This window comes from Podarcis muralis, chromosome 7 (assembly GCF_964188315.1).
Source record: "Podarcis muralis chromosome 7, rPodMur119.hap1.1, whole genome shotgun sequence".
Classification (NCBI taxonomy): domain Eukaryota; kingdom Metazoa; phylum Chordata; class Lepidosauria; order Squamata; family Lacertidae; genus Podarcis; species Podarcis muralis.
The window spans coordinates 81,716,286-81,725,638 of record NC_135661.1 but is presented as its reverse complement, the minus strand read 5'-3'; the positions used below and the strand labels follow the sequence as shown (position 1 = coordinate 81,725,638).

The following is a 9,353-nucleotide window of genomic DNA, read 5'->3' as shown; positions in this document are numbered from 1 at the left end:
GCCACTTTGAGACTCCTTAGGGTAGTGATAAAGCAGGATATCAAATCCAAACTCTTCTTCTCCTTCTCCTTGAGCTCTTGTTACAAGCTTTAGTGCAAAGAAGGAACTGAGAACAAATCCCTCCCTCCAGCTTTTGATCTCCAAGTGGGGCCAAGGGAAGGAAGTTTGCCTCTTCTTCGTCCCTTCTGCGTAGTGCCGCCTCCTTCCTTCCTTCCCCTTTCTGCTGCAGCCAGAAGCCGGGCCTCAGCTCTGGTCTCTACCCCACAGCCTGTCCCCTGGCCGGCTGGCTTCGGCACAGAGAGAGATGTGAGGTGTGGGCTTCTGGTGCCAAGTCCCCCACCCTACTCTGTGCCCGTTGGGGGCTCTTGCCCGGCACAGAAGCAGGAAACACAGGAGCCCCAGAAAGAGGACGAATCCAGGAGTCAGCTGAGGGGAGTATCCTCTGGATCAAAGTCTGAAATGAGGCAGGAAAAGCCGCTGTGGTGTGCTAGGGCTTCGCTGGGGAAGAAGGGCTCATGGCAGGCCACACTCTTCAAAGGTGAGACGGATAGGGACCCTAAATAGAAGGAAGGAGACACAAAGAGGGAGGGGAAATAGGTGCTGCATTTCGATTTGTCCTTTGCCAGAGGGTGGCTAGTCTTTGGTGGCTGACTGTACAGCTCCAGCCACCTATTTCCCAACATTTTACTGCAATACGCTCTACGTGGGGCTATCTTTGAAGATGACCCGGAAACTACAACTAATCCAGAATGCGGCAGCTAGACTGTTGACTGGGAGTGGCCGCCAAGACCACATAACACCAGTCTTGAAAGACCTACATTGGCTCCCAGTAAGTTTCCGAGCACAATTCAAAGTGTTGGTGCTGACCTTTAAAGCCCTAAACAGCCTCGGTCCAGTATATCTGAAGGAGCGTCTCCTCCCCCATCATTCTGCCCGGACACTGAGGTCCAGCGCCGAGGGCCTTCTGGCGGTTCCCTCACTGCGAGAAGCTAAGCTACAGGGAACCAGGCAGAGGGCCTTCTCGGTAGTGGCACCCGCCCTGTGGAACGTCTCCCACCAGATGTCAAAGAGATAAACAACTACCTGACATTTAGAAGACATCTGAAGGCAGCCCTGTTCAGGGAAGTTTTTAATGTGTGACATTTTGATGTATTTTTAATCCTTGTTGGAAGCCGCCCAGAGTGGCTGGGGAAACCCAGCCAGATTGGCGGGGTACAAATAAAAAATTATTATTATTATTATTATTATTATTATTATTATTATTATTATTATTATTATTATTATTATTTGCTATCTGATAGCACGGAAAGAGATTTTGATCTCTCTAAGGGCGATAGGTGACGCGGGTGGCGCTGTGGGTAAAAGCCTCAGCGCCTAGGGCTTGCCGATCGAAAGGTCGGCGGTTCGAATCCCCGCGGCGGGGTGCGCTCCCGTTGCTTGGTCCCAGCGCCTGCCAACCTAGCAGTTCAAAAGCACCCCCGGGTGCAAGTAGATAAATAGGGACCGCTTTCTAGCGGGAAGGTAAACGGCGTTTCCGTGTGCGGCTCTGGCTCGCCAGATGCAGCTTTGTCACGCTGGCCACGTGACCCGGAAGTGTCTCCGGACAGCGCTGGCCCCCGGCCTCTTAAGTGAGATGGGCGCACAACCCTAGAGTCTGGCAAGACTGGCCCATACGGGCAGGGGTACCTTTACCTTTTACCTTTTTAAGGGTGATAGGCTACGTTCACAACATACATTTAAGGCACTGTGATACCACTTTAAACCATCATGGCTTCCCCCAAAGGATTCTGGGAGGTGTGGTTTGTTAAGGGTGCCGAGAGTGGTCAGGTGACTACTATTTCCGCTCTCAAAACTACAGTTCCCAGAGATGCCTGTGAAGAGGGATTGACTGCTTAAGCTACTCTGGGAAGTTCTTGGGGGCTGCAGTCCAGCAGTGAGCAGGACACACACACACTCATACACACAATCACTTTAATAATAATAAAAAATTATATACCATTCTTCATCTGAAGAGCACAGGGTTGTTTACATATAACTTTGAAAAACCATAACATAACCTTTAGAGGAGGCCCTTTTCTCATTCCTGTCCCCCTCACAGCCAATCTTGGTTGGGATGTAGGACAGGGCCTTCTCAGTGACTGCTCCCAAACTTTGGAGCTCCTTTCCTAGAGACGTTAGACCGGTTTCTTCCTTGTCCTTCCCTTCTTATTCCAACATGCTTTTAGGAACTGACTATTCTTAAGGAAAGGGCTGGTGCTGTGATGTTTTTACTGTTATTATCTCTATTTTTAATAAATCATAAATGTGTTGTCAGGGCTGCCTCAGGTCCCAGCTCACAAGAGACCAACGCCAAGTCCAGTTTATATACAAAAATGTTTATTGCAGTGTATTGTACGCTCCACAGCCGAGGCGCGCAGCCCCACGTCTGTTACGCTTAGACCGCTGAAGTCCCCTCTGAGTCAGTCCCTCCTCTGCACCAGTTTAAGAGGCTTGTGCTGCTCCACCTCTTCCTTTCTTTCCTTTTCCGCAGGGTCTTCCTGCCCCCTGGGGTTTCGCCCCTCCTGGATTCCCCTGACGCGGAATCCCCAGACAGCTCTTCCCCCCTCCTGCGTGCTTTGGGACCTGGCTCCTCCTCCGGGCTCCCTGTTCTTCCGCGCGCCTCCACATTTGAACTTGGCGCGCGTTCGCAACCTCTAACCTTCCTCTTGACAGTTACACTACTCCCTGCACTACTCCCCTCCCTTTCCGGGAGGATGTCTTGCTCCGATCTTCCCTCCCTCTCTGCTTTCGGACCTGCTTCCCCTGTCACACTGGAATCTCCACCCCCTTCACTGCGCTCTGGCGGAGAAGCCGGTCCCGACTCCCAGCTCCCACTTTGGGTTCCCCTGCTGGTCCCCTGCTCCTGACGAGTCCCCCCTGTGACTCCCCTTGGCCTGACCACAGGCGCCCCCTTCTGGGAATCCTCCGATTCACTTGAAAGACTCATGGAATCCCTCAAGTCATTGTCATCCTCTTCCTCGCTGTCCTGGGATTCTTCCCCCTTGCTCTCCGTCTCCTCCCTCACCTGTGCCTCTGTCCCTGAACCCCTCACATGTGTGTTTGTGTGTGTATTTAATTATCTTTTAATGATTCCCCCCCCCCCCATGTTTGTAGCTTTTGAGTTGTCATCTGTGTTATGTACTGAAGTTCTCACCCTGGGCCAACAGGGGGATACTTTAGATAGTTATGCAAATAAGGGATCGAAAGTGACGTTCGGTGATTGGATAGTTTTAGAAAATTGTTACAGTTACGTTGTACTGGAGCTCTATATAAGCAGGCTGACTGAACCCTTCAGTTCAGTTCTGTTCTGGCCTGTGAATAAACAAGAGCTGTTTGAAGAATCGCTGTGTCGTCTGATATGTTCACCCACAACTTAACAGTCTGGGGAAAATCTGGGTTATAAATAAATATAATAAATATAACAACAACAGCCACACACACACATGCACATAGGGAATTGTTTTATTGTGTACTTGAATTGTGAATGTTTACATTTCAATATTTGTGCAATTTGTTTTTATAATCTATAATCCACTTAGAAGCCTATTTTAGCATATAGTGACATATTAGCATATTAGTGACATATAAACTAAGAAATTATAATGGAAAGAGATGGAAAGAAAATGAAAGTCCCTGCCAGAGAAGAATGGCAGATCAAGTTGAAGGATTGTGCCGAAATGGCTAAAATGACCGGAAGAATCAGAAATCAGGAAGACCCAAATTTTAATAAGGAATGGGGAAAATTTATTACTTGTCTTAAAGATCATCGTAAACAGTTAAAATCATTAGTAGGATTGGAATATCACTTGTAGTTTACTGGTGAATCTTGGACACAATGGAGGGATAGAAGATTTGGATTATGATTTGATATGTTAATTGGATGTCTTTTATTGGAAAATTAATAAACGATCTAACAAAAAAAGAAAGATTTGGATTATCATACAAGATACAGGAGGAAATGATTAACAATAGGACCCACAAAGGGGAGGAGAAAACTCCAGGAGATCCTTTGGAATCTTGTTTTTATGCTGCATGTCAGATGTGTGACCGTAAAATTTTAATCTGAAAAACCAAATAAATAAATTGTACAAAAGGAAAAGAAATTATAATATGAGGACGTGTTTTTGCTCTTCTTTCCCCCGCTTCATGCTGCAGCCTCCATCCTGAGTTTCTGCTTCCTCCGGACTCAAGCCCAGGCCAAGACTGGAATACCTATCAAAGTTGAACCAGAAATACTGCAAGAAGGACAGAGTGTCACATTAACACCAGGAGATATTGATGTGACCACACTTCGTAGCTGCAAATGGTACCGAGGGTCAAGTGCTGACGGAAATCGAATCTTCACCTATTTCCTAGATCCAGTGATTTCACAGAAAAACGGATCTGCCTTCACTGACAGGGAGACTGGGAGAAGAGACTGTTCCCTTCGTATCACAGATTTAACACCAAGCGACTCTGGAACCTATACACTGGAACCAGAAGGACCTCTAGAACACAGAATAGGGGCTATCAATATAACCGTCCCAGGTATGATGAGCTTGTTCTCCAGTCATTCTGACCTTTTATGCGCCCAAATCGGCCTCCTCCGCTGAGCTTTGAGGGCCAAATGACTCTGGAACCTATACATTTAATGTTTTAATGTTGTATTTTAATCTTGTTTTTAAGTTGTATTCATTCAACTTGTTTTTATTACAGTGGTACCTCAGGTTACATACGCTTCAGGTTACATACGCTTCAGGTTACAGACTTCGCTAACCCAGAAATAGTGCTTCAGGTTAAGAACTTCGCTTCAGGATGAGAACAGAAATCGTGCTCCGGCGGCACAGCGGCAGCAGGAGGCCCCATTAGCTAAAGTGGTGCTTCAGGTTAAGAACAGTTTCAGGTTAAGTACGGACCTCCAGAACGAACTAAGTACTTAACCCGAGGTACCACTGTATTGGTTGTTAGCCACCCTGAGCCCAGCCTTGGCTGGGGAGGGCGGGGTATAAATAAAATTTATTAATAATAATAATAATAATATTCATTGAGAACAGAAGGGTCTCTGGGTTTTGAAACAGGGAGTGCAAACCTAGAGGTCTCAGGCATGATCCTTCCCCCATCTTTTAGGGGGTCCCGTTGGTGCCTTTAGAAGTTTCTTCCCTTTCATCCCTCCAAATGTGTCCTCTAAGCAGCTTATGGCTAGGTCTCTGAGCATTTCTGCTGAGGGTTGAATGAACTAGCCCCCAGCACAACTGTCTCCAATGAGAAGTCCTGTCATAACTGCTGGGTTCGTTTAACTGCAAGCAAATCATGGAGAATTAGAAGAAGAAGAAGGTTTAGGTTCAGGTATTGAAGGCAGCTACTTTTAAGAAGAGTTCCTGCTGCAATTCTATAATTCCTAGCACAACACGGTGGGTCTGGACGCTCCCCTGGGTGGTGGTAACCCTATAAAATGGGCCTTTTGATTGAGGGTAAGGTCTCTTCCCCTTTATTAAACCCCTCTCACGTGGCAACCACAAGCCTCAGTTTTTGCTTGATTCATGCCCAGGCCAAGACCCCAACCGAAATAGTCCAGTTGCTGCCTTCATTATACACCTTTAGGCACCAGGCAAAAACGTCTGTCTTCCTGCAGGCCTTTGGCTGATTTGCATCTGATGCCCTTTTAAATGTGTTGGGGGGAAATTATTAGAATCATAGAATCATAGCGTTGGAATAGACCACAAGGGCCATCGAGTCCAACCCCCTGCCAAGCAGGAAACACCATCAGAGCACTCCTGACATATGTATTAGTTTGTTGTTCTTATTTCTATCATGTATTTGTGGGTTTTTTATATTGTTATTTTATGTTGTGAACCGTCCTGAGATCTATGGATAAAGGGTGGTTAACAAATTTAATTAATTGATTAATAATAAAAATGGTGGAACCAGCAAACCCAAAAGAAAGGAAGAGTTTCTGCTCAAACAGGTTATTCATTACTAGTCCTCAGGGTGTTGCAGGAATTTATGTATAGGTTTTTTGGGGGGTTGCCCCTCCAGCAGATATCATGCACATGCAGCCCACTACCAAAATCAGCACAATCGCTTTTGTGACTTTTGTGATTTGTCCCCGCAAAACACTTCCTCACAGTTTCTTCCTATCTGTTCAAAGGGCCTCTGCTGCACAATACCAAATGTAACAATTCACTGATAAATGTTCCTATGTACTGGCTCACTGGGAAAACTTCAGAAATTCATATAGACATGTGAGCTCAGCTGCTCAGCAGCCCCTCTGCCTGAGTGATAATCCCTGGCATCCTGATACCTGAGTGCCAGACAGGTAGCCATTCCAGAAATAACAAACCCAGATGAAGACAAAAGGGTGTGATTAACTTGGCTGGGAAACAGGGAAATGTAAAGATCTCTTTTGCTTCACTTGATGGGTGTTTGGTGGAGGGCAAGGAGAACCATGGGGCAGGGTCCAGGATGTTCAGATTACTGCCACCAGACCTCTCTTTTCATGATGTAACCGTGATGTATGAGTGATGTAGTTTGGGGGGGTGTAACGTGGGGATTAGCAGCTAATAAAAGTTTGGGGGAACTTTTGTTCAGGGCTTCCATCTTGTTCCACCTTGTGGCAGGTGGGAGTCCTGTCGCGACAGTCTTCAATAAAGACCAAGCCTACTGGCTGCTGTTTTGCTCTGGTATTCCTGGCTGGTGTCCTTGGTTTTTTGTCCAAGGGAGCCCTCAGATTTCTCCGTTAACAAGGGTCCACAGATGGAAGGAAACTCAGCCACTGCCTATTACCACCCTTCACTTAAGGAACAGATCCATGGTAGCGCCTGCTCTGGGTGGGAAATTGCATGGCCTGGGTTGTCTGGCTTTCCTCCATTCACCTCAAAGGCCTTGATGTGTTTGAAAAGAGGCGGTCAGCCAGATGAATGTTGGTCCTTATTGCTGCCATTGCTGCGTTCCTCAAAACCTTCTTTCTGGTTCCAGATTCTGCTCTGCTGGAAGCAGGAGTCGTTTCTCGGATTGTCGTTGGGTCTCTGGTTGCACTGACGTTGTTTGGAGCACTGCTTTGTGTCTTATTCTGTGAGTAAGATGTTGGAAGTGCGGAGCCTCAGATTCCTGGGTCCTGTCGCCAACTACTGGAGCCCAGGGGTATTGCTGGACAGGGCAGGGGCAGAGGGTCTGCAGAAACAAATGTGCATAAAATGTGTTTGTGCTAACTTAGACATAAATGCCACATTATTATTATTATTATTATTATTATTATTATTATTATCATCATCATCATCCCGCCCATCTGACTGAGTTTCCCCAGCCACTCTGGGCGGCTCCCAACAGAGGACTAAAAACAGGATAAAACTTCAAACATTAAAAACTTCAGATCTCTTCTAAAAGTCAGATAGTTGTTTATTTCCTTGACATCTGAAGGGAGGGTGTTCCACGACCAAGAAGGCTCTCTGCCTGGTTCCCTGTAACCTCACTTCTCATAGTGAGGGAACCGCCAGAAGGCCCTCGGCGCTGGATCTCAGTGTCCGGGCTGAATGATGGGGGTGGAGACGTTCCTTCAGATATACTGGGCTGAAGCCGTTTGGGGCTTGAAAGGTCAGCACCAACACTTTGAATTGTGCTCGGAAACGTACTGGGAGCCAATGTAGGTCTTTAAGGACCAGTATAATATGGCCTCGGTGGCCACTCCCAGTCACCAGTCTGGCTGCCACATTCTGGATTAGTTGGTAGTTTCCAAGTCACCTTCAAAGATAGCCCCACGTAGAGCACATTGCAGTAACCCAAGTACGAGATACTGTACTTTCCCATGTATAAGACTAGGTTATTTTATTTAATAATTATGTTCAAAATTGTAGGATGTCGTATACACGGATACAATCAACCCCCCATTTTCTCAATTTGGAGTCCCCAAAAATAGGGGGCGACTTATACATGGGGGCATATTATACACAGAAAAATACGGTAACTAGAGCATGCAAGCCATCCATGTCAAACACCCCCCAAAAATTCTTCAGTTAAGTCCCTCTTCCATTCATTTATTCCCCTTTTAATTTTCTGACAGATCCTGCTCCAAATCAGTTCTGCTTCTATCATCTCAATTCTTTACCCCAATATCATCCTTTAATTTAAAGAAAAAAACATAAAAGCAAAGGTCTGTGTAGGGGGAATGTTCAGGTTTGATTCCTACTTTTCTCCCTCCTTCAGGGGCCTGTCGGCTGAGATTTAAGACTTCTGCCCGAGTTGTATCTGCACCTCCTTTACCTGACGATGTTCCCTTTTCTGGACAGGTGAGATCTCAGTATAGTGAGGGAAGTCGTTTGCACTGTCAAATCCTATTTCAAGTTATCTTCAGCATGCAATGTTCAGTCCATTTAAGAACATGAAAGGATTGCAAGGGCCCTGCCCCAAGGAATATACAATCAGTAAGGCAGGAAAAGGATTAGGTAAAGGTAAAGGTACCCCTGCCCGTACGGGCCAGTCTTGCCAGACTCTAGGGTTGTGCGCTCATCTCACTCAAGAGGCCGGGAGCCAGCGCTGTCCGCAGACCCTTCCGAGTCACGTGGCCAGCGTGACAAGCTGCATCTGGCGAGCCAGTGCAGCACACGGAACGCCGTTTACCTTCCCGCTGGTAAGCGGTCCCTATTTATCTACTTGCACCCGGGGGTGCTTTCGAACTGCTAGGTTGGCAGGCGCTGGGACCAAACGAGAGGAGCACACCCCGCCGCGGGGATTCGAACCGCCGACCATGCGATCGGCAAGTCCTAGGCGCTGAGGTTTTACCCACAGCGCCACCCGCGTCCCAGGAAAAGGATTAGCAGTTGACAACTCAGCAAAGAGGGTGGGGTTGGGACACGCAAAATCGGCTTTCTAAAAGGGAGGCTGCCCTCCTCTGGGGCATTAAAAAATGTTTTGCAAGCCTGCATCTCCCCAGAGTTCGCCTAAGCCTGTTGATACCTACCTTCATTTCTCAATGGATCCATTTTGGTTCAATTTCTGTTGCCACACAGCACTCAACCAGAGCCAGGGTCTGTCTCATGAACGCTCTGTCTCATGAGACCAGGGTCCTGCAGGATCTGATTTCTTTCTGCAGGGCCTGTAAGACAGAGTTGTTCCGCCTGGCCTTTGGCTTGGAATCGATTTGATTCCCTTCCCCTCTTTTCTTTTTCCTTTCTCCTTCTGTGATGGAACTCCTATTTGGGGACTTCCTTGGCTTTTTCTGGCCCACGTAGGACCAGTCTGGATAGTTGGCCTTGGTGAAGATTTGACGTTTTCATCCCCAAAAAGTTTTTTATTTGAGTTTCTACTGAAATGAGGCTGAAATTTTAATGTTGTATTTTAAT

General features: G+C 46.9%; 2 protein-coding genes across 3 annotated transcripts in view; both read left to right on the top strand.

Annotated features, from left to right (window-relative positions):
* LOC114603344 (hemicentin-1-like) overlaps positions 1-9,353 on the top strand; it is a 136,442-nt gene that overhangs the window by 73,075 nt on the left and 54,014 nt on the right. The gene's annotated exons all lie outside the window — the stretch shown is intronic.
* On the top strand, positions 87-8,411 carry LOC114603345 (CEA cell adhesion molecule 1). The gene is made up of 4 exons (XM_077932229.1): positions 87-538; positions 4,195-4,566; positions 6,994-7,089; positions 8,218-8,411. The coding sequence occupies exons 1-4, from the start codon at positions 460-462 to the stop codon at positions 8,394-8,396; spliced, it is 726 nt and encodes a 241-aa protein (XP_077788355.1). The 5' UTR covers positions 87-459; the 3' UTR covers positions 8,397-8,411.

Excerpts from the sequence above, each read along its gene's own strand:
- LOC114603345 (XM_077932229.1), top strand. The coding sequence starts at position 460 with ATGAGGCAGGAAAAGCCGCTGTGGTGTGCTAGGGCTTCGCTGGGGAAG. Across the intron at positions 4,567-6,993 it reads TATCAATATAACCGTCCCAG|ATTCTGCTCTGCTGGAAGCA; the intron begins GTATGATGAGCT and ends TTCTGGTTCCAG. Across the intron at positions 7,090-8,217 it reads ACTGCTTTGTGTCTTATTCT|GGGCCTGTCGGCTGAGATTT; the intron begins GTGAGTAAGATG and ends TCCCTCCTTCAG.